The 25239-nt window shown below is 34.5% G+C and overlaps 3 protein-coding genes across 3 annotated transcripts; all 3 read right to left on the minus strand.

Moving 5' to 3' along the window:
• Positions 1-389: 389 nt before the first annotated feature.
• LOC141688417 (uncharacterized) lies at positions 390-851 on the minus strand. The gene is made up of 2 exons (XM_074492888.1): positions 581-851; positions 390-481 (listed from the first exon to the last, which is right to left on the minus strand). The coding sequence occupies exons 1-2, from the start codon at positions 849-851 to the stop codon at positions 390-392; spliced, it is 363 nt and encodes a 120-aa protein (XP_074348989.1).
• Positions 852-1994: 1143 nt separating this feature from the next.
• Positions 1995-6225, minus strand: LOC141705904 (laccase-14-like). Its single transcript, XM_074508770.1, has 6 exons — positions 6092-6225; positions 5818-5969; positions 5454-5698; positions 5103-5231; positions 2627-3571; positions 1995-2324 (listed from the first exon to the last, which is right to left on the minus strand). Exons 1-6 carry the CDS (start codon positions 6179-6181, stop codon positions 2194-2196), a joined length of 1692 nt encoding a protein of 563 aa, XP_074364871.1. The 5' UTR covers positions 6182-6225; the 3' UTR covers positions 1995-2193.
• Positions 6226-10081: 3856 nt separating this feature from the next.
• On the minus strand, positions 10082-11041 carry LOC141688433 (uncharacterized). The gene has a single exon (XM_074492889.1). The coding sequence runs from the start codon at positions 11039-11041 to the stop codon at positions 10082-10084; it is 960 nt and encodes a 319-aa protein (XP_074348990.1).
• Between the last annotated feature and the right edge of the window lie 14198 nt (positions 11042-25239).

The following is a 25239-nucleotide window of genomic DNA, read 5'->3' on the forward strand; positions in this document are numbered from 1 at the left end:
ACTTCTACCCTTCTGGCTTACAAAGAAAATCACTAACCAACATAGGTGTACATGAAACTTTACAACCGAAGCCGGTGTAATCCACGAGATCCAGCCTCACCTACTATAATACTCCGTCTCCAATCAACCCTATCTAATGTCATATCACCCACGAGATTTAAAGCCACCATATCCAGACTCAATTGATCCTACCACGTCCTACGCGATCTACCTCTCTTTATCTTACCCCAGTCAAAATATTTTCAACCCGTGTAACTGAGGCGGAAGTACGTCTGCGTCTGACATGCCCATGCCAACTCCCTTATTTTTGTGGAAATAGACCCAACACCAAAAACTCTTCTAAAAGTATCATTCGGAATATAATCTGCCATTGTGCAATCACAAATCCATCACAACATACGCATTTCTGCAGTCTTCAACCCACGTTCTTCGGCTTTCCTCAATGGCCAACACTCGGAACCATACATCAATGTCGATCTAACTGCCAATCTATAAAATTTACTTTTCAACTTTAAAGGTACACTCTTATCACATAACACTCCAGTAGCAGCCTTTCATTTAACCCAACATGCCTTAATACGATGTGTAACATCATCAATAATATCACCGTTGCTCTTTATGATAGAACCTAGGTACTTGAAACTATCAGTTTGTGGAACACGGTCATCTGCAATGCAAACGACAACATCCTCCGCGTGATGCTCTTCGCTGGAATTAGCCCAAAGGTACTCAGTCTTAGAATGACTCAAATGCAATCCTTTAGCCTCTAGTGAAGCACACCACTGTTCTAGGTTTGTATTAACCTCAACCCTAGATTCCGCGATTAACACAATATCATCAACAAACAACATACACCAAAGGAAGGAACAGGAGCTTGAATGGTACGAGTGATCACATCCAAAACAACAATGAAAAGCAAGGGGCTTAAGACCGACCCTTGATGAAGGCCCACCTCAACTGGAAAAAATTGAGTGTCTCCTAATGGCGTCCGAACACGCCCTTACCGCTGAATACATATCCTGAATAACACCTAGATACCGTGGCGGAACCCCTCGAGCCTCTTAACATCTCCAAATTACTGCACGCGATACACTATCATAAGCCTTTTCAAGATCTATAAACACCATATGAAGATTCTTACGACGCTCACGATATTTCTCCATGAGACATCGAACAAGATAAATCGCCTCAATCATTGACCTTCAGGCATAAAACCAAACTGATTGGCAGAAATATGAACGATTCTCCTAAGACTGCACTCAATCACTCGTTCCCATAGTTTCATTGTATGACTAAGTAACTTAATACCACGATAGTTACCACAACTTTGGGCATCACCTTTATTCTTATAAATAGATACAACAACACTCAACCGCCCCTCACTAGGCATCTTGGCTGTGCGAAGTATAACATTAAAGAGATTCGTCAACCAATTTACACCATTTTATGCCAGACAATGCCAAACCTCAATTGGAATCTCATCTAAATCTATTCTCTTACCCTTACCTATCAAATCCAAAGCTGTGCGCACTTCTGCCATTGTAATATCCTGACTGAGACCAATCTCCACCGTCAAAAACTTATGTCACCTTGTTCAAAGACAAAGTCTATATAATATATAAATAAAGAGCAGTCTAGAAAGGTCTTAACATTATTCAGATAGGCTCTTGTAATTGTTTACCTTCCCTTAGGTCGATGCAAGTTTTAGAAGTTTTTTCCCAAGATCTTATTTAATCAATCAATACTGTTCTTTATTCAGAAAACTAGTACAATACTTTTTATTGTCTTAATTTGGGATTCATTATCATAAAAATAAATTTTTAGTGGGGTCAATTTTAATATATGCATTTATGAATATATAGAAATAAAAAAAGAATATTAAGAAGTCCACCCTGTTATCCTTAATAATAGAATCTGCCTCTGATCACCATATTATATTTTATAACAGAAGGTGACAAAATTATACTTATATAACGAATAGAATGATCCAGCAAATGACCTTTGTTTTACATGATCACAACACTATTTCTTATTAGACAAGATCTTAACTACAACAAATTGAATGCACGTGAACAATTCAAATTACAACTCGCTTAGCACTAGCACACAACTCAATCATACCATAACAATCTATTCTTGTCCTTGTAGATAGATTCATGGGAGCAGTTTGCTGAATAAACTACGAGTCCTGGATCAACAGGGGGGCATGTCAGAAGGTCGTGGCAGGATCTTTTGTTCGGAGCGTTTTCCATTTCTCACAATAAAAGTCATCTCCATCCCCCACGTTATGTGACGCTCGAAATGACAATGCATCAACCACACCCCTGGATAAAGATGAGGAAATTAACTTATTAGCTGATGGTGCTAATAACTACTAAACATGGGCGGGATCAGGGGCCTAACTTAGACCAGAACCCAACTGAACTTCAATTTAGTATTTTTTTTCAAGCTCTAAATTTTAGTTAAATCTTAGTAGAAAAAATAATTAAGTCCTGATTGCCTTTTAAAAAATAGCGATAATTCTTTTTAAATCCCAGCTGTTTTAGGATCCTGGTTTAGCCATTCCTTTATTTATTTCTAAATGCTGGTTTATCTACTATTGATAAAAAGTTAAAGTAAAATGTACCTGGATTATCTGCCCTGAATCTGATAGCTGTCCAACCATTTCTAGGAACTGAGATAGTGTTCATTAGAGGAGGATCAATAAGATTGTAATGTTTAGGATCCTCGTCTTTGTCGAAATTTCCGAGTCCCCAACCAACAACATAAAAACTATATCCATGCAAATGCATGGGATGTTCTATTCCCCTTAACAAATTTGTTCCTTGATAAACAAGCTCCACTGTGGAATTAAACGGAAGCACTCTAACTTCTGTCCCATTTCTCGGCGTCCGGAGTGCTGCCGAAATATTCCCTGTGTAGTTGAATTCGAAAGGTGGATTCTGAGGAAAATCATCCCCATATATACCATTAATACCTCTGAAATAAGCTTCCAAGATGTCAATCTTTGGAGCCTGGAAGGTTATGTTGTTTATACTTGCTTTGAATCTCACATTGTTTCGACTAGTACAATCTACAGTATTATTACATGGTACCGAATTCATAGATACTGTGAAAAGAAACTTTTTGGTAATGTCCAAAGGAACATCTATAGGATGAGCAGCACTGGCCAAACTTCTAAGGCTGCCACTAAAATTTTGTGATGCTGTGGAATTCGTAATGTTTGGAAGGATAGGTAAAGATAGTGGTGAAGAAGCAGTGTAATTTCCTCGATATTCGAGTATAGCGGTGGTGGTGGTGTTGTCAAATGTAGCTGCACCGCCACCTACAAAAACCTTGGCTGCCATGTAATACTGATTAGGGGGTTGATTTGCTTCTAATAGTACGTCGAGGGTTTGGCCAGGGGGAATGGTAATGTAATCAGATTTGAAAGGTTTAGCATATGCAGCATCATGTCCTACTATAGTGAATGTGTGATTTGTTATTCCGAAGAAGAAAATGTTGTTCATTCCGGCATTGATCATCCTGAGCAGGTAAGTCTTGCCATAGTCTACTACCAACTTGAATGTGTCTGCGTGCATAACAAAGAAGTATTTAGCTAACCATTGTTGATCCGGCCACAAGTGAAAGTATAAAGATACAAATTTAATTTCCCAGTTCTACAACTTGTAAAACAACTATATTTAAGTCTATTGCCTGTACGAAGAACTGCAGGTGCCAAAAAGCAGTAGTTTACATAGGAAAAGCGTAGCATCTGTAATTACTTAATTCAATTATTGTAATTTCTAAGTCATATACTTTTATATAATAAGTAACAAAACTTCTCTTCAATTTATTTGTCACGGTATGAAATTTTAAAAAGTTTACCGTTAGGAAGATTGTCTAATTTTCCTGAAATTTTTCAATGAAATAATTTATTTAAATTTTATAAAAATTAGCCTGACCAAAGAAATTTTCTTTAAACGCCAGAGCTGATTCAATTAAAAGGAAGTCAAATTAATAGTATTATTGATTGTATTGATATTAGTTCCAAAATTAAACAAAATTTAGTAAAAGAAACAATATAATAATTATAATAAACCTGAAAGTAAAACTTTTGCAGAAATTAAAAAAAATTGTTAGGTAGAAATAAACTAATTATAGTAGATTTGGATCATAGCCGCAGACCCTTCATCTTGACAAATCACAGTGTAGGGATTCAGTCATTTTCAAGTAGAAGTCTAAAATATCATTTTGGAATTGCCATTGAGCCTTGTTTTTAGCAACGGAGCAGGAATACAAAGAAATAAGAAATGACAAGACGCCGCAGGTTAAACAATCGAAACTCTAAAGTAATTAATATATAGAATTTAATCTACATACAATCACTTTGTCAGCAACTAATTAATTAGACATGGTCTTAGTTAATATAAAAAAAATAGTATTTTGCGTGTGTGTTATGGTCGTATGATAGAGGCGGCTATCTTCTACTAGTATACTAATTTGAATGTTATGCTCCTGTATGACCATAATTTATACTAAACTACAATTATCAAAATAGCATATGAATTGTTTCAACTTTCATTTAGATTACTTTTTCAAATAATAGTCCGATCTTCTTAATAAATGATCAAATTTATTAGATTCAAATATTAATATATTGCACTCATACACAAACTCTTAGATTCGAATATCTCCAACAACAAATATTAATATTATTATTTATATTAATACAAATAAGTTACTACTAACTAACAATAAACATTATTTAAATATTAAAATAATGCACTATACATTAGAATCCCTCCAACAACAAATGTTTAAATTATTATTATAAAAACACAAATAAGTTCTAAGGTTCCAATCAAACCAACAACAAAATTTTATATAATTATTTATAAAGTAATAAATAAAATTAATAGTGCAAGTGTCAGTCATATATTATTTTGTACTATTTGATGGTAGATTGAAATTGAACACGTTCAAATTATAATTTAGTAATTTACATTAAATTTATATTAAAGTTGTATATAAAACAAATGAAAAATATAAAAAAAATTAAGGAGAATCCGTGCATCATACCTAGTATTATATAACAAGAAATAGGAGATTAAATTAAAGACCTTGTTTGGAGCATGGATAGAGATCACCAGGTTGGCCGTTGATAGTTAGAGCATCAGATGAATTTGGGTCTCCCCCTGTTCTCAAAAACTCCTGCAATACCTCCTCTACATCGCTCTTCCACCAGTCCCCTATACATATATATATCATATAGAATATAGAGAATAATTAAGAGATCAATCTGTTTAAGCCAACGCCCAACAGAATATGATTAAATGTCTACCAGATATACTGGTAAAATATATTAAAGTTTAAAACCCATGTAATTAATTTGGTGACTGAACTGAAGTACTATTGAAGAACATTAATAATGAGCGAGCAGATCAAAAATGATACTGAAAGCAAATTGATACCTAGGATGAGAGGCACTTCTCCATCAGGCTTAGGGAAAGGATAGTCTGTTCCTTTCTTAGGGCGGATAACAATAGCACCATATACAGTAGCTCTGGACCAGTCACTGTGTGCATGCCACCACAAAGTTCCTTCTTCGTCCGATAAAATTACCTTTTGGCTAAATCTCCCTCCTGGTTTGATCGGACATTGCGTGATAAATTCCGGGCCATCCGTCCATGGATTCCTTGGCTGTTTTACTCCATGCCTGCAGTAAAACAAGCACTTCCTTAATTACTAGCTAGGTTGATTAATTTCTAGCTGGTTTTCCTAATATGTGACCTAACTAATTAATAGTAAGTAGCCAATATATATATAAGTTGTTACCAGTGAATGGTTATGTTAAGGTTGCCTTTGTTTTGAACATCAACAATGAGTGTATCACCCGTTTCAGCATACAGTGTTGGACCAGGAAACTCTCCATTTACCGTTAATATCTTCTTTGTGCTGCAAAGTCTTGTGTATGAAGTTTCTTGCACCTTCACACACATGCATATATAATAACAAACAAGTTAGAGATAGGGAGAGAGATGCCCAATATTTATTATACACACACATCATGTCGTATAAATCATGAACTAAAAACAATATTCCAACGTACAACGAATGTAGCACGACGAACTCGAGCTTCGGAAAGGAAAATGCTTCCAATAAAAAAGAAACCTAGAAACTGAATTGCCAAAACTTTCATGATGAAACCTCAATACTCTATTTTTCAGTATTTGATTCTTTTGTAAGTTTACTGAATATAGAGAAACTAGAGATGGGTATTTATAGCTCGAAAACACTTGTAATTATAGTTGCACTACGAATTAAAAGTTAAAACATATGTTAATTTCCGTTAATATTAAGTAGTTTAATGTTGGGTTCTTGTCACGTTTCGAACATATGCTCAATATACAATGTCTGTTGTATTTTTTTTTATACAAATCCAATCTCCGTCTGTAATAATTACTTTATAATATAATGAAAATAAAATTAGCAAGCAGACGTCTAACGAATTGAAAAGTCAATATTAACTTATAATGCATTGTACCCAACCATGTGTGTTGTTAGTGTGTAAATATAGGTTATGGTTCAGCCGAAAGTTTTGTCATTTGAAATTGAAAAGACAATTTCATCGTTATTGTAATTCATAATTTCTCTTTTGTCTTTAGTAGTACTAGGAATCTCTCATTTTCTTTGTTTACATTGTGTATCACAAACCTTATCCCCGTGCAATACATGGGAAACTTTATTCATATTATTTTTTATTTTTTAATAATAAAATATTTTTTATAAAAAATTATTCGTAAAAATTGTGAAATTATATTTATAAAAAGTTTTTTTATCTAACATTTTATTGTTTTTATTGTTATATACATATTTTTAGTGAAATTTCATATTTTTTTTTAATTTAAAATCTTCAAATTATGTATATATACTATTACAGCCGCTCTAAATGTATTATATTATATGTAAATATTTTTCAATTTCATGCAAAAATTATAAAATAATATTTTAAATTCCATTCACAATTTTTTCTAAATTATCTCTAAATTATTAACATTTTTAATTCATTTAATACAATTATAAATAATAATTTCTAGCTATAATATTTTATATTTTATAATTTTCTTTTAAAAAATGCCATGTTTATTAATTTAATCTTATAATTTGATTTCATTTACTTTTAATGATAACATATTTTTAAAACATGTCAAATAATATCCTTCGATTTTTTTTATATTTGTTAACTTATTACAACTATATTTTTGCAAAATATAAATTTTAATAAATCTAAATATATATTTTTTGTATAATTTTACATTATATTTGTTAATTTATTTTTAATTTTTTAGCACAAACATTGAAAATATATGTGCAAGTAAAATTTGTAACTAAAATTTTAAAGTCACCTTAAAAGGTTTTTTTAATAACATGTCTATGTGTTGATTATTATTTTATCAAAAAATAGTGTACTAAAATTTATTTTTACATGTTTGTTATTAGTATTTTCTCTTATTTATATCTTTCTAAATTATATTATATATAATACATTTTTAAACATGTCAAGTAATATATAATAAATTTTCAAGTTTTTTATATTCATTTTGTATTGGTTATAATATGGTTATTATATTTTATGTATAAACATGTTACATTTTTTCTTTTTCGTGTTAATTTGATTCTCTACATCTTAGTATTATTTCTGGAATTTATATTTATTTATGTATTATATATTTTTATTTATATTAATATTTTGATATATTATAATAGTTTAACTTTACTTACTTTTTCTTTATTGTCAATACTTATATATTATAAATTTATTAGAAACAATTAGAATTTATTGTGAAAATTATCTTTTCTGGGGGTAGGGGAGTTTTATCTGATTTTTTAACAACTGTGAAATGACTTTGTTAGTCATGACAACCAAATCATTTATACACCTGCAGGGAAACTTTATTCATATTATTTATAAATTTTTAATATTGAAATATTTTTTTATAAAAATCGTAAAAATTGTGAATTATATTTATATAGAGTTTTTTAATGTTAACCTTTTGTTATTTTTATTGTTATATACAAATTTTCATAAAATTTCATATTTTTCTAAATTTAAAATCTTTAAATTATACACACACTATTTCAGTCTCTCTAAATGTATTATATTATATGTAAATATTTTTTATTTTCTTGCAAAAATTGTAAAATAACATTTTTAAATTCTATTCACAATTTTTTCTAAATTATCTTTGAATTAATAACTTTTTTAACTTTTTTAATACCATTATAAAGAATAATTGCTATTTATACTTTTAAAAGTATAATATATTTTCAATCTCGTTTATTTTTGCAAAGTAATTTTCAAATGAAGAATATTTTTGAACTATATTTGGTACAATTAAATTAAGAAGAATAATAACTAAGCATACACATTGTTGTAAAAATCGGGAATCGGGGAAGATCGGTCGAGTTTCCGATTTAGGATTACTTAAAAATTGGGGATTAATCAGAAGGATTAATCGGAGTAAAAATCATATGTATTATAATATTAAATTATATTTAATATATTATTATGATTATATTAGTTATTTATTAACAAATATATATTTATTATATCATAATTTCTATAATTATTTATTTTTAAATTAATATAGTATTTTAATTTTAATAAATAATTATATATACTGCAATAAAGAAAAATTCATAAAAATAAATCGGATTTCAAAGATCGAATCGGCCGGATACTTTGTAGAGGATTAATCGAGGATTATTTTTAAAAATCGGGTATTTTTAGAACAATGATCATACAGTTAAAAAGACTTAAAATTAATATTATATTTTTCATATTAATTTTAGGTTTATCAACATATATGCACGTTACACTCTGTTTCCTAACTTTTTTTTTGAAAAATAAATTACTACTTTAGCCATGACGACCAAACCATACCATCAAAACTTCTTTACTCTAATTATATATTGGATATAATTTTTCTTTTTCGTCTTCTAAATATTGAATAATGTTATATTAGCTATATTATTTTTTGTAATTTTAATTTTGAGTATACAAATATAAGTATAGTAAAGATATAAAAGTATATTAATATGATTGTAATATCTTCAACTCGTCCGCTATAATTTTATCAGGGCTATAAAGACTCTGCTATAAATTTAGCGAAGCGACAATCGTTACCATAAAAATTATAGAGGAGTGCTGAGAATTTTTTAATCCTGACCGTTAGAATTATAATCCAACGACCAAAAATTTAATTGTTGGTTAAACGGTCCTTCACAATCATGACCGATTTACAAGTACCATTCTCAATTTAAAAAGTTTAAAAATGTATAATCAAATTCGTAAAACTTACGGTCAATATTTAACAAAGTAAAACTTACACGACGTTAATATAAATTACTTTTTGACAAAAATATTAGTTTTTTAGATTTACGTCTAGGTTGATATTATACCATTTAAATATCATAATTCATCAACTAAAAATAGATTTGAGGATATTTTGATCATTTCAAATTAAATATGAATTGTCGAGGGTATACCACTCATCGATTAATATTCGATGTTTAATCTTATGTTTTAAAATCAATCTTTTAAAATTAACTTCGTTAATAATTCAATAACTATATAGATTGATGATACTTTTTTTGTTGTTGAAAAATTCATATTTACAAAACTAAAGTTTACTTAAATTTAAAATATTAATACACATACTATGACACATATAAATATATGTATATAAAGATTTGATCTATTTATATTTTATGTTTAATTTTATATTTTATTTTTATTCCACATGGCACACACACATGTTATATATACATGACACTGTGGAAAAAGTTCTTACGAATATATGTGCATACACATAGTTTCAAATACCTAATATATACAAGGAAAAATTTATCATTGCATATTAGTAAAATGCATCGTCAATTTTCATGAATAAAATGTGTAACATATATGACAATATGATATTGGTAATATTAAGACTATGATATTAATTATAATTATGTTTGAAGTTAATATTAAAAAGTATTGTTGTTTAGGACACTTACATATTATGTGTATTTTTTTTGACGTAAAAGGAAGATTCTATTGATGAGCTAAATTAGCTTGCAAAATAGATAAAAACTCAATGGGAACAGAACTCCCAACAAGAACTCGATCTGGAAAAGAATAAGACTCTCTCGCAATGTAGTGAGCAGCCTCATTAGCAGATTGTCTAACAAAAAACAAAGATATTGTTTGTGACTCCTTAAAGAGCTTCTTGCAATCCTCCACAACCTTGCCAAACGGAGATCGCATCGGCACCTGACTTCTAATCGCCTGCACTGCTACCAGGCAATCAGACTCGACGACCACTTTATTCCATTGCTCTTCTTTCATCCAGCTTAATGCTTCCTTGATGTCTATAACCTCTGCTAGTGCTGGTGTAGAGGCTCCTTGAAATAACTTCGCCTTCGCCTGCACTAAAGAACCACTCGAATCCCTGGCCACCAACCCTATACCAAACGCAGAAAATTCCGAAAATACTGCTGCATCAACTGATACCTTAATTGTTTCTTCCTGAGGCTTAACCCAAAGACTCACACCATCTCCCACCAAGAAAGGTTGAGACAGCAAAATAGATGACCTACTCTGGGCTTCTTTCCACTGTTTAAGGTATTGCGTTGCTGACGACACTACAGCATTAATTCGAGCCTTTCTTTGTTTCCAGACCTTATCATTTCTAGCATTCCATACTGCCCAACATAAGGTAGCAGCCTCTGCACTCCTAGCTGCGTTAAGACGAGACAATACTTGATCAAACCAACTGAAAAAATCAACACCACTTACAGTACATATTTCAGGGAATGCCTTCTGCCAACACTGTATTGCTACAGGACAAAGCACCAGTGCATGACATATTGTTTCGTTCTCCCCTTCACAAACTGGACATATACTCAGAACAGGAACATGTCTTTGCTGCAACATAACATTTGTAGGTAGACAGCCCGAAAGAGCACGCCAAATTAAGTTCAGAACTTTTGGGGGGGCCTTGATTCTCCACATCCTCTTCCATAAGCTATCTTCATACTCTATATGCCATAATCCTTTCTACACTTGAATAAGTCTATATGCACTCTTCACTGAGTAGTTTCCCGACTCCTCATATTTCCAAAACAATCTATCTTCTTTCAAATCATTCGTTAAAGTAATACTTTTTATGCACCCCTGATCACGAGCATTAAAGACATCCTCCAGGATCTCAATGCCCCAAGCTCTACAATCCATCTGCATTAAACCTGAAACCTTATTCCCCTGCAGAGACTGTGATATGGTAGTTATGCATGGGTTTTGCTCATCCAAGAGCCACGGTTGATTCAATATATCTATTTTTTCACCATTCCCAACCACCCATCTTGCCCCAGATTTAATTAAGTCCTTAGCCTCCCATATACTTCTCCACACAAAACTAGGATTGCCTCCAAGTTGAGCATCCAAAAAATTAGTAGAGGGGAAATACCGAGCCTTAAACAATCTGCTCACTAAACTCTCAGGCTTGGTTAGAAACCTCCAACCTTATTTTCCTAACAAAGCAAGATTGAAATCCCTCAAATTACGGAACCCCATACCCCCAGCTGCTTTATGATAACTCATATGATCCCAACTCAACCAATGCAGCCCCTTTGCATTATTAGGCTTCGAACTCCACCAATATCTGGCCATGGTTCTCTCAATATCCTTTATGATTTCTAACGGTAACAAGAAAACACTCATTGCATAGCTCGGTAATGTTTGAGCCACTGATTTTATAAGCACTTCTTTACCCGCCTTCCCAATCAACTTACCATCCCAGCTCGCTACCTTATTCTTCACCTTATCTTTCAAAAAGCCCAATATCACTGACTTGTTGTGACCCAAAGTATTAGGTAATCCCAAATACATACTTCGATCATCTGCTTCCAGCATGTGCAACTCCTCACAAATTTTGACCCGACACTCATTGCTCGTATTTGCACTGAAAAATACAGACGACTTCATCCTATTAACCTTCTGACCTGAAGCATTTTCGAACTCCTGCAACAAACTTAAAACCCTATTTGCCTCCTCCACACTGGCTTTGCAATACATGTAGCTATCATCAGCAAAAAGCATATGAGATATGCTTGGTGCCTTTTGACACACCTTAATACCACTTATCCACCTCTTTACTTCATACTTTCGGATGAGGGCAGACAAACCCTCTGCACATAGGATGAAAAGGTAAGGAGATAGAGGGTCTCCTTGCCTAATTCCTCGACTTGGTTGAATAGGCCCCATTCTGTTTTGCCCATGAACAATGTTATACGAAACCGAGGTAACGCATTGAAGAACAAGTTGTACCCATCTTTCATGAAACCCCAATTTCTGCAAAATGGCCCGTAAATAACTCCACTCCACCCTATCATACGCTTTACTCATATCTAATTTCAAAGCCATACACCCCTCTTTACCCCTCCTTTTCCTTTTCAGATAGTGCATTACTTCATACGATATCATTATGTTATCTGAAATGAGTCTTCCCGGTATAAACGCACTCTGGTTGTCTGAAATACATATCTCAAGAATCTCCTTCATTCGATTTGCAAGCACCTTTGTAATGATTTTAGCCAAGACATTGCACAGAGAAATAGGACGCAAATCACCCATTGTTACCGTACTTTTCTTCTTTGGAATCAAAACCACATTTGTTTCATTTAGCTTAGTCTTCATCCTACCTTGTTCGAAGAAATCCTTAACCATTGAAACCACATCAGTACCAACAATCGCCCAATGTTTTTGATAAAATGCTGGTGTCATTCCATCTGGTCCAGGGGACTTATCTGGATGCATCTGAAACAGGGCCTCTTTAACCTCGTCTTCTGAGATTTCCTTTAATAATTCACAATTTTGCTCTGCTGTAATCTTCCCAGGGACACAATCTATCACTTCTTCCCAGCTGTTCTGAGCCGTACTAAATAGTTCAGTATAGTACCCAGTAATTAACTCAGCCAAACCATTTCCCCAGTCTCTCCACTCTCCTTCCTCGTTCTGCAACTTCGTAATCTGATTCACTCTTCTTCTTGTGTTTGCCATAGCGGGGAAATACTTACTGTTTTGATCCTCAGATTGTAGCCATAACTGCTTTGACCTTTGCCTCCAAAAAATTTCACGTTGATCCAGGATTAAAAATAACTTCTTCTTCATTTCCTTATAATTCTGAACCGCCTGAGTATCTCTTCTCCCCCTCCATTGCTTTAACTCAACTTTACATTCTCGAATACGCTTTGCAAAATCACCAGTTATCTCCTTGCCCCAAACCAGCAGTTTTTCTCCGCATAACTTAACTTTCTCCTGAATATCGCTTTTACTATTCTCCTCCCAACTATCTTTAACCACTTCAAGACACATTGGTTCAGAGAGCCATACATTCTCAAACCTGAAGTGTGTACAGTTCTGCGATCTGTCATACCTCTTAGGGATAAGCAATAACGGACTATGATCTGATTCTGATCCTTCCAGATTATATAATCTTGCAGCAGGAAAAACAGTTAACCAAACATCAGTCGTTAGAGCTCTGTCTAGTCGAACTTCTATCCATTCACTCGTCCCTCTTCCCCGTTCCCAAGTAAACTGGTGTCCTGTTAAACTCATATCAATCAAACCCACATCCATGAGTGTTTCATTGAACCCGTCAATCAACCAATTCGGATATGCATTTCCCCCTTTCTTGTCGGCATGTGAACAAATATTATTCATATCTCCTATAGCAACCCATGGTAAATTTGAGTCTCTAGCAAGATGCCTCAACAGATCCCACGTCTTCCTTCTATTAGCACGCACTGGCTCACCATAAATACCCGTTAAACGCCAAACTTCCATACCTTCAATCCTAACCTCAATGTCAATATGATTTTGCGAGTAACTAAGAAGCTTACCTTGATCCATTTCTTTCCACAGTAAACATTGTTAGGTCCCAATTTGTTTGTAGAAGGGGGGTTGAATGCAAATAATACCATTTAATCGAATAAAATGCGGAATAAAATTGTGAAACAAAATTCAAGTTAAATAAAACTTTTATTAAACTTGAAAGGTGTTACAACTACGGTATCGGTTACAAGGGATTAATCTCAAATCAATTATTACAAATCTAGAATAAATTCGACATGAACTTTTTCTATTTTTGTAATTAAAAGATCAAATGCTAAATGCGATTTGAGATTAAGTTCTAGGGATTTTAATCCGCTAGATTGATACACAAGAACAAGATAAATATTTCTAGTTGATTGGATTTAACTTTACAATCTAGAAATTTAATCTTGAAGAAAAGCAGATGAAAAATAAAATGTTATGCTTTTGTTTTCTGCTCCTTTTTTTTCTTGTGTGTTCTGTTTGATTGGATTCTGTTAGTTGATCAACAAAAGTCTTCTGCTGCTTTTATCAAACACCAAACTGAAAAATGTACTGGCATGACAATCTCTTTGGCCAGCAAGACTTTCGGTATGACAATATTTACAACTAGCAAGACAATCAAAATGAACTAGCAAGACTTTCGGTATGACTATTGATTGTCATACCGATTGTCATATTAGTTCAAATAAATTGTCTTGCTGAATTAATAACAGATTTTAATCTAAACAGAAATTCTAATAAGACAATTAAATGTATTGGTATGACTTTCGGTATGACTATCAATTATCATACCGATTGTCATACTAGTTCAAATGAATTGTCTTGTTTTGAATTTAAGCAGATTTTAAACCAATTAAAATCTTGTAAATCCTCAATATTAATTCTAAATTAATTAATCAATTTAATTCAATTAAGAAAATAAATTATATCAATTTAATTCAATTAATCAATAAATTAATCTTTGCAGATATAATTTATTTTCTTAATTAAATTATATGACTTAATTAATTAATAGAGAATTAATACTAACCCTGAGCAGCATCCATTTTTCTGACAATCTTCTGAAAATCACTGAGACTTATGAATCAATTCCGCCACTTCAATGCTAACACTCGATGTACTGTCTGGTTCATGAGTGACTAACTTCCGTGACGTTTCTTCATGTCTTGACTTTGATACTCTGATTAAATCCTTGTAATAAATGATACCCTGACGAGATCTCTGTCACTTGATTAAATCCACGATCTTGATTTATATCACTGAGGCATGATCAAATTCTTGAACTTCTTCCAGTGAATCTTCAAGTCTGCAGATGAACAATGTTTCTTTATCCTTTGACAGATGTTACTTTGTGAGATCTCTTTGATGATAGATCCACTATTTACTTATTACATTCTTATTTGAGTTGAGTTAAATCCTCGAATAAACGAATAGGCTATGACATATGCCTTTCAATCTCCCCCTATTTGCTTGTTAGACAATAACAACAAATACCTAGAGGATAACTCAACTAACAAATAAGAAAAAGATATAAACAGTAATGCAAAGTAAATAGCAGAAAAGTTCTGGATTATATTTAACATTTTCCAGATTCCAAATGAAATTTACAAGTGAATACAAGATAGATGTTCCTCTAGCCTGAACATATAACTACATTAGACTATCTTGATTCATAAAGCTCTAATCATATTACATTGAGTTTTGAGCTAATTGACTTCAGTTGTCTTCTCTTCTGACTTCACCTTCTTCTAAATCTTGAAGCAATTCCTTGTCAAAGACACGATCCTTTTCTGAAGTGAAGCTTGCTGGTCTGACTGGTTGAACTCCAATTGACTTCAGCTTATTCTTGATCTGATTGTACCTTTTAATATTCTTTTCATAATAAGCTTGAATCAAATCAGCAGCTTGAGTCTTCAACATGGATGAGTATCCAGCAGTTCTTAAATGATGTTCCATCCAGACCAGATGCTTAGCTGAGTAGTCTTTAAGAGATTGTACATCTAGCTGACAGATTTGAAGACAATCAGACTTAAAGAATCTCACCTGATGAGGATTGTTGACCACTTGAGGACTAGCCCTGCTGGCAAACTCTTTAAGCCTTTCTCGAAGAACTTCATTCAATTCTGAGCTTCTTTTGACTTTGTTTAAAAGAACCCAAATCTCTGACAAAGAATGATTCTCAAATAGATGAAGTGACACCTTGAAAGATCCTTCACTCTGACAATATACAAAAATGCTCATCTCATTTAGGGATCTATCAAAAGCAGCTGTGATCCTTGAGACTTCAGTCTTGATAGCATTCATGTACATGTCATTGTTAGGATTTGAGATTTCCAGCTTGTCAAGAAGATGTAAGAACTGCCTATCATTGTTAGTGCTCAGCTGAGGCATATCAAGTACTCTCCTAGCTTCATCCCATTTTTCACCAATCTTCAGTATGACATCTCTTCTCCTTTCTTGAGCCTTAATGTCATTAAGACGTTGCTTTTGAAGAGTTTCTGTTCTTTGAATGTCTTTCCTCATATCAATGATCTGAGAGACCTTCTTGAGTTCAGCTTCTTTTCTTTTCATCTCTGACTGCTCCTTCTGAAATTCTTTCTCAAACAGAGGATCCACTTGAGCTTCTTCTTCCCATTCTCCAAAATCACTTTCCTCTTCAGCTTCAAATAACCCATCTTTATCTTCCTGAACTGGTTCAGTGGGAATGTCAAAAATATCAAAGTCATCCTGTTCTCCACTGTAGTAGACATCATCAGCCTTTCCTTTGTCTCCAGCAGAGGTATCTTTTTCCTTCCCTTTGGCACTACTCCCTTTCTTCTCCCCCTTAGTTGAGGGATCCTCTTCTGACCTTCCTTTGGAACCTCCATCACCTCCAGAGCCTGATCCTCCACCAGACGGTCCTTCAAAATAAGTTCTTTGTTCTTCATTAGGGCAATGAGAATTCTTGATCATGAAATATAGGTGCTTCATCCCTTCATTGAGATGTTCCATGCCCGTCTCTATCTTTAGAAATCTTGAGGAGTCCAGTGAATGATTCATCTCAACGAGGTCTTCAAGAGAAGTCATTCTTGTATGTAGAGAGCAGAAGTTGGATATATCATCAGCTGATAAAGTTGGAGTGTCCTGAATGGAATTGAGCTTTGGTATTACAGTGGTCTTGAGATCTGAGATGTCATTCCTTATGATTGCCAGCTGATTGTTGACAGAGGTGGAAGAAGAAGACCGTTCAACCACTTGTGCTTTGAATGCTTGAGCTTCAGCTTGGCTTTTAGCAAGTTCTTCTTTTAGAGCAGCAATTTGAGCTAACAGGTTTTGAGTATCTGTGTCTGTGTGTGCTCTCACCTGAATTTCACTCGTATTTGGTTCACTCACCTCACGTGCTTGTGTTTCTCTCAATATAATTGCTCGTGAGGAGTCTTCCTGTTGCTGTTCTTCTGTACCTGCAGTAAAAATCACCCTAGCCTCTTCAAGAGAGGTCAGTGGTGGTGCAATGGGAATTCGCGAGTCCCGATCCTCAGTCAAACCTATCATTTCATGTGAAATAGATGTCTGAATTGCTTCAGGGATAGATTGACCGAGTTGCCCTCCACTTTCTCCAGATAAATCTGCGAGTGGAGAATCCCGTGAGGGAGCCAGAGGTGTTTGATCTGGGAGGGGAGAAAATGACTCTATTAAGGATGGCGGAGAGTCAGATTTTCCCTCTGAAGCATGTGACTGCTCTTCTGCCGTAACTATGGCAGGCACTGTAACCGTCTCTACGTGCACTTCTCGCTCTGTGTCCTGAGTATGATCTGGGGAAGTGTATGGTTCCATTGTGAGTAATGGAATTGTGCTTGACTCAGTACAAGATGCCATGGCCCTATGGCGAATTTCAATAGATGCATCCTGTTGAGAGAATGCCTCTAGTAACTGTTCATTGGCCATTTCAAAGTCCATGTCCTGTTGGGAGGACAAGGATGGGCTTTCAGATGCCTCAGAATATGTTCTTCTTTTTTAGGAGGAGGCAGAGCTGAGGGTTCACTCATATTTAACAATGTACTACTTCCTAGTAATCTTCTGGGTAACATTTTAGACAGTGGGGGAGAGGTTGAGATAGAATGTGACTTTGTGTTTGGCTCTATGACCTGGGATTGAAGCTGTGGTTCTACAACTTCATGGTCAGCCCTATCAACCACTGGGGGTCCTTCAACAGAAGTAGGAAGGGAGTGAGAGTGAGGAATTACTACCTGTAATGGAAGAGCATCTGATGTTGGAGGAGCCTGGGTGGCTTGAACCACTGGAGGTTGAGGTTGCTGTTCATGACCGGGAAGATTGAAAATAGATAAAGGAATATAAGTGGCCATGAAAGCAGATACAAGTAATGGAACTTGCATGAATTTGAAGGTTGTGTCTTGGCGAGTGTAAATCTTTTTGCTAACTGGAGGGGGTTCGGTTACTGCAGAGTTAGCAAAAAGGGCTTTGTGTTCAGGTGTGAGAAGATGATCTGCTATAAGCATGAGAAAACGAGCATAGTAACATGATACCCTACGATTTGTAGAATGATCACATAAAGCAGAAGTTAGACGTCTCAAGAGAATGGGAAAAAGTAGTTTGCCAAAATTGATCCTTTGATTGAAAACAACCGCAAGACCAATATACTGCAGAGTGGAAGTGATGTTATGAAAATTGGATTTTGTGCAGTTGGCAAACACTTTGGAAAGTGTATCGAAGAAAATATCCCATTCAGACACCAAATTGGATTTAGAAAGTTTGGTTAAATTGATCACCCCCTGATAGTGAATAGCATGGAAAAAATTTGTGATATCATTTTCAGAGGGTAAATTACAGAAATTGTCTAGTGGAAAATTTAACGCACGATTGACGACTGTTTCATCAACTACATACTGTGTGTTTGCGACGGTGAATGAAAAAGATTTTGAATCATCGGCCACAGTAGAGGTTGTGCAAATCAGTCTAAGAAGATCGACATTTAAAATCACATTTGATTTTATAGCAGAGCTAACAATCGAATGGTCATTTAAAAATCTAATCCAAGGCTTAAATTTTTCAACATCACATTTTTCCGGATTAAAATAACCAACCTGATTATGCGCGACAATTTGGAAATTGAGAGCCATTTAAAATAATAATAAGACACACACTTTCAGAATTTTAAGAATAATATTAAGAAAATTCGAATTAATTAAATTAATTCAATAATTCGAATTAAATTAATTATAATCGAAAAATTTAGACAGGAATGTATCTCGTTAAAATCCTTAACTCACAAACACAGTTGAAAAACCCAAAAGACACAAATCAGAAATTAAAATTAAAATTAAAAAATAACCAAAATAAATAAAATAAATAAAAAACAGAAACTGATTTTGATTTGTTTTTGTTTTTTTTTTTAACAAAAATCCAACAGCACCTCTGTATATATATACTTGTATGTATATATCACAGAGTGATGAATTGGTATGCTGAGTAAGAACTCGAGCAAAGGAGAATCAAATGGCAGTTTAGTTTGATTTTGATCGAAGAGAGAGAAGAGAGAAAAGATAACTGTTGGAATTTGAAAAGAGAGAAACTGAATGAAAATAAAAACACACATAAACGATTAAGTAGTATAACTGGTATGACAATCCGGGATTGTCATACCGATTGTCATACCAGGTAAAAAGAAAGAAAACAAATAAAAGAATAAATACTAAAATTATAACTGGTATGACAATCTGATAGTCATACCGATTGTCATACCAGTATAATAATAAAAGGAAAATAATTATATATAAGGTTTATAACTGGCAAGACAATTGATAGTCATACCGATTGTCTTGCCAGTATAAAACTGTACTGAATAACATAATAAACAAAATTTAAACTGAAATGACTTTCAGCAAGACAATTTCAATTGTCTTGCCGATTGTCATATCAGCTTTAAACACAGAAACACACATATATAAATATGTACTGGAATAAAGACTTATATAACTTAGTAAAAATATCAGAAAATATTTACAAAATAGTAAAACTGAAATACAGACCTATAATATTTACAGAAACAAAGACAATATATCAGAATTTATTATTTTTATTCTAAAAATAGATTTCTATTGAATTTTAGCAAATAAAATTCATAGAAAAATATTTTTAGAGAAAATAAAATATTCTGAGATATTTTAAATTAACAAGTAGGGAAAATAAAAACAGATAAGATAATATAAATTACATAGAAATAAGCAAGAAATATGATAAAATGATAAAATAAATTTGCAAATGAATTTTTCATTTATGAAAAATTCATTTGTAAATTCATTCAAGAACAGATCCCAGATATTAACCAAATTAATCACTAAAACTATTCAACATGCCCAATTTACCAACTAATCTGGTAAATGTGGATTCGTCAAGTGGTTTAGTGAAAATATCTGCTATTTGTTCTTCTGTTGGAACAAAAAATAGTTCAACAGTACCATTCATGACGTGCTCTCTAATAAAATGATACCTGATGTCAATGTGCTTTGTCCTCGAGTGCTGCACAGGGTTGTTGGTGATGGCTATTGCACTTGTATTGTCACATAAAATAGGAATTTTGTTCAATACAGAGCCATAGTCTCGTAGTTGGTTCCTAATCCACAAGATCTGAGCACAGCAGCTTCCAGCAGCAATATATTCAGCCTTGGCCGTTGAGTTGGAAACTGTTTGTTGTTTCTTGCTGTACCATGAGACTAGTCTGCTACCTAGGAATTGACAACTCCCTAAGGTGCTTTTCCTATCAACAACACTTCCTGCATAATCTGAATCTGTATATCCGACAAGGTTAAAACCAGATTCTTTAGGGTACCAAATACCTAGATTTGGTGTTCCCTTAAGATATCTTAAGATTCGTTTAATAGCAATGAGATGAATATCTCTAGGATCCGCTTGGAACCTTGCACATAAGCATGTAGCATACATAATATCTGGTCTACTTGCAGTAAGATAGAGTAACGAGCCAATCATACCTCTATAGCTTGTGACATCTACCTTAATGGAGTTTTCACATGGTCCAAGCTTGACAGCTGTAGTTGATGGAGTTCTTGCTGATGCAGAGTCCTCTAGATTGTACTTTTTGAGGAGTTCCTTCAGATACTTGGATTGACAAATAAATGTTCCATCTAACCTTTGATTTACTTGTAATCCAAGGAAGAACTTCAGCTCTCCCATCATGCTCATTTCAAACTTGCTGTGCATTAACTTAGCAAATCTCTTACAGAGATTATCATTAGTAGACCCAAATATTATATCATCCACATAGACTTGGACTAATATAGTATCATTCTTATGTTTTTTAGAAAAGAGAGTTTTGTCTATGACACCTCTAACAAAGCTATTTTCAATAAGAAATTCAGAGAGAGTGTCATACCATTTTCTTGGAGACTGTTTGAGACCATAGATTGCCTTGAAAAGAAAGTAGACAAAATGCAAATGATCTGGATCTTCAAAGCCAGGAGGTTGCTCTACATACACCTCTTCATCCAGCTTCCCATTCAGAAAGGCACTCTTGACATCCATTTGATAAACTTTAAAGTTTGAAAATGCTGCGAATGCCAGAAATATCCTGATGGCCTCAAGTCTAGCCACTGGAGCATAGGTTTCATCATAATCAATGCCTTCAGCTTGAGAATACCCTTTAGCTACCAGTCTTGCCTTGTTTCTTGTAACCACACCATCTTCGTCTAGTTTATTCCTGAATACCCACCTAGTACCAACAGCTTTCTTGTGTACAGGCCTAGGTACCAGTTTCCAGACTTGTTGACTTTCAAACTGATTGAGTTCATCTTGCATAGCAATCTCCCAATCTGGATCAGTCAGTGCTTCTTCAATTTTCTTAGGTTCCATCTCAGAAAGAAATCCTGAGAACAGACACTCATTTTGAGTAGCACGTCTAGTTCTGACTCCAACATCTGGATCACCAATAATCAACTCAAAAGGGTGAGCTTTATTCCAGACAGTCTGTCTTGGAAGATTTGATCTTGATGATTCGCCTTGAAATTCATTGTGATGTTGTGTCCTACTAGATGATCCTTCAGTATCTCCCCCTGAGTTGTTGCCATGTTGACTTGAAGATTCTCCGTCAGTAGCAGTGGTATCTTCATTGTTGCCAAAGTTTCCATCACTATTACCTTGAGTATCATCATGATTAACAGGTTCTTCACCAGCAACAACCTCAGGTTCTTGACCATGTTCTGATTCTGAATCTGACGTATCATCAAACTTCAGTTTCTCAAAAGGATCTTCAGTTTGGATACTAGGGAGTTTAGTGTCATCAAATGTAACATTGACACTTTCAGTTACTTTGTGTTGATCAATGATATACACTCTATATGATCTTCTTCCATATCCAACAAAAATACCCTCATATTCCTTTGCCTCGAACTTACCACGACGATCATCTCCATCCTTGAGCACGAAGCATCTGGCACCAAATACATGAAAGTATTTGATAGAAGGTTTCTGTTCATTCAAAATCTCATAAGGAGTTTTCATGAAGTCTTTGTTGATTAGAGTTCGATTCTGAGTATAACATGCAGTATTGACAGCTTCAGCCCAAAAGTACATTGGAAGACCTGATTCACTTAACATCGTTCTTGCAGCTTCAATCAATGTACGATTCTTCCTTTCTACCACTCCATTTTGCTGAGGGGTTCTAGGAGCTGAAAATTGTCTGGTAATCCCTTTGTCTGTACAGAATCCATTGAGAAGTGCATTCTTGAATTCTGTCCCATTATCTGACCTTATTGCTCTAACAGGGACGTTAGAATCTAACCCAATCATCTTGATATGATCAATCACAACTTGTGGTGTTTCATCCTTAGAGTGAAGAAATAAAACCCACGTATACTTGGAATAGTCATCAACTATCACAAGACAGTAACACTTCTTTGATATTGAAAGGATATTAACTGGACCAAATAAATCCATGTGCAATAATTGCAGAACACCAGTTATGGAAGATGTGTCAGTGCCTTTGTGACTTGCTTTCTTTGACTTTCCTTTCTGGCAAGCCTCACATAGTCCTTCTGGAGAGAATTCCAGCTGAGGCAGACCTCTTACCAATTCTCTTTTGACAAGAGAATTCATTGTTTTGAAATTCAGATGAGAAAGTCTCTTGTGCCATAGCCAACTCTCATCTGACGATGCCTTTGCATAGAAACAATTGACTTCAAGATTGCTTCCAGAGTTCATGTCAGCTACGAACAGATTTCCTTTCCGGATTCCCATTAAGGAGGGTTTTTCACTTTTCTTGTGCAGAATCTGACACTTCAGCTTGTCGAATAAAACATTGTAGCCGTTGTCACAGAACTGACTAATGCTAAGCAGATTGTGTTCAAGTCCTTGCACAACATATACATTTTCAATGATAACATTTCCAGCTAGCAAACAGCCATATCCCTCCGTTAAACCTTTGCTGTTATCTCCAAAGGTAACCACTGGGCCAGCTTTCTCAACCACATTTGATAGCAGGGCTCTATCTCCGGTCATATGTCTTGACGATCCGCTGTCAAGAATCCACACTACCGGTTGTACCTGTTTAATGCCCTGCAATACAAATGGATTAGACCTTCTTCGGAACCCAAGCTTGGTTGGGTCCGGCATACTTGTAAAATTGGCCTTTATCAGGCAAAACAACATTCTTAATTTTAATATTCTCAACGTTCTCAATGACTGAACATTTGACCTTGTGAACAGCCTTGACAAATTTCTGTTTAGGCTTAGGCACAAATGTCTCCTTTCTAGCTTTAGGAGGACTAGCAGTCTTAGACCTATCATGCTTTCTATTATTCACATGCTGACGAGGAGTAGTCTTATCATTAGAAATATGCTTACCATTAAAATAAGCAAACATCAGATTAAAAGCACAAGACATACAATCAGGAACACCACATGCTTTATGAGAAGGATTAACAATAGGCAACTTATGCAAGGTAGACATGGCATTTGTGTTATCCAACTCATGTGTGTCTGAGTTAGTCTCAGTTACTTTCACAACCTTGACTGGAACTTTTGACACACTTGACTTGGAGACAGCTTTCCCATTAGCATTATCTTCAGCACGGATTTCTTCTTGAATAATAAAAGAGGTCTCATCAAATGGTTCAGCAATTGATTCTTTATAGAGGGGTTCATCAACACCCTTAAGCACATGTGGTACTTCCCTGCCTTTAGCACAGACATGAGGAGGGGAGTTTATGCCTAATTTTCCAATAGCAGCATTATAATCATAACCTATACAAGATGTTTGATTAACAGCTTGCTTATTGTAAAACTCTTTGGACTTCGAACAAGAATTAAAGTAAGCTTTAACCTTAGCCTCAAGACCAGTGATCTTGTCTTTAAGAATAGTTTCAAGTTTTCTATAACAGTCAACTCTATTCTCTAGAAAAGACACTTGATCTTTTAATTTATCTTGATTAATGTGTACAAGTCTTAATTCATTGACCTCTTTCTCAAGGTCTTTGATTTGTTGATTTAACAATTCATTATCACGACGAGCACAATCTAAGGAACCTCCTAGATGATAAACTAATTCAGCATCAGTAAATTTTACCTCTTTTCTTGACGATGAGGTGCTTGCATCACTAGCCATGAGAGCAAGATTCCCAACTTCTTCATCTTCACTGTCAGTATCATCCCAGCTTCTTCCCTTTGCCAGGTAAGCCCTTTCAGATTTACTCTTCTGATTAGAATCGTAAGAGTTCTTCCTAGCTTGTTTTGGCTTCCTGCATTCTGTGGCAAAGTGTCCCAACTCATTACAGTTGAAGCATCGAATGGTGCTTCGATCAACCATCCCTGTTTTATACCCACCACTGCTGGTGTTAGAGGATGAAGATCCACCTTTCTGGAATCTGTTGTAGTTGGACTTGTACTTGAACTTGGGATTCCTTTTGAATCTGACATTTGAGAATCTCTTGACAATCAGGGCCATTGACTCATCCTCCAATTGCTCCAGTTCTTCCAAGGAATAATAATCATCTCCTGATTGATTTGTAGTAGGAGAATCAAATTCTGCTACTATCACATTATCTTCAACCTTGGAAGACTGTACCATTCTTTCTGACTGTTGAGATTGTTGTTGATATTATGGTTGTTGTTGTTGTTCATCAGCTACTAGAGCAGTAGACGTGCTGACCACTCTTCCTTTCCCGTAAACTTCCTTCTGCTGAATCTGCTCCAACTCGTAAGTCTTTAACACACCATAGAGCCTTTCCAAAGAAATCTCACTCAGATCTCTTGCTTCTCTTATGGAAGTGATTCTATGTTCGAGATGAGTTGGAAGTGTTAAAAGGAACTTTTTGTTGACCTCCCTGATG

The sequence above is a fragment of the Apium graveolens genome, chromosome 2 (assembly GCF_009905375.1).
Source record: "Apium graveolens cultivar Ventura chromosome 2, ASM990537v1, whole genome shotgun sequence".
Lineage (NCBI taxonomy): Eukaryota > Viridiplantae > Streptophyta > Magnoliopsida > Apiales > Apiaceae > Apium > Apium graveolens.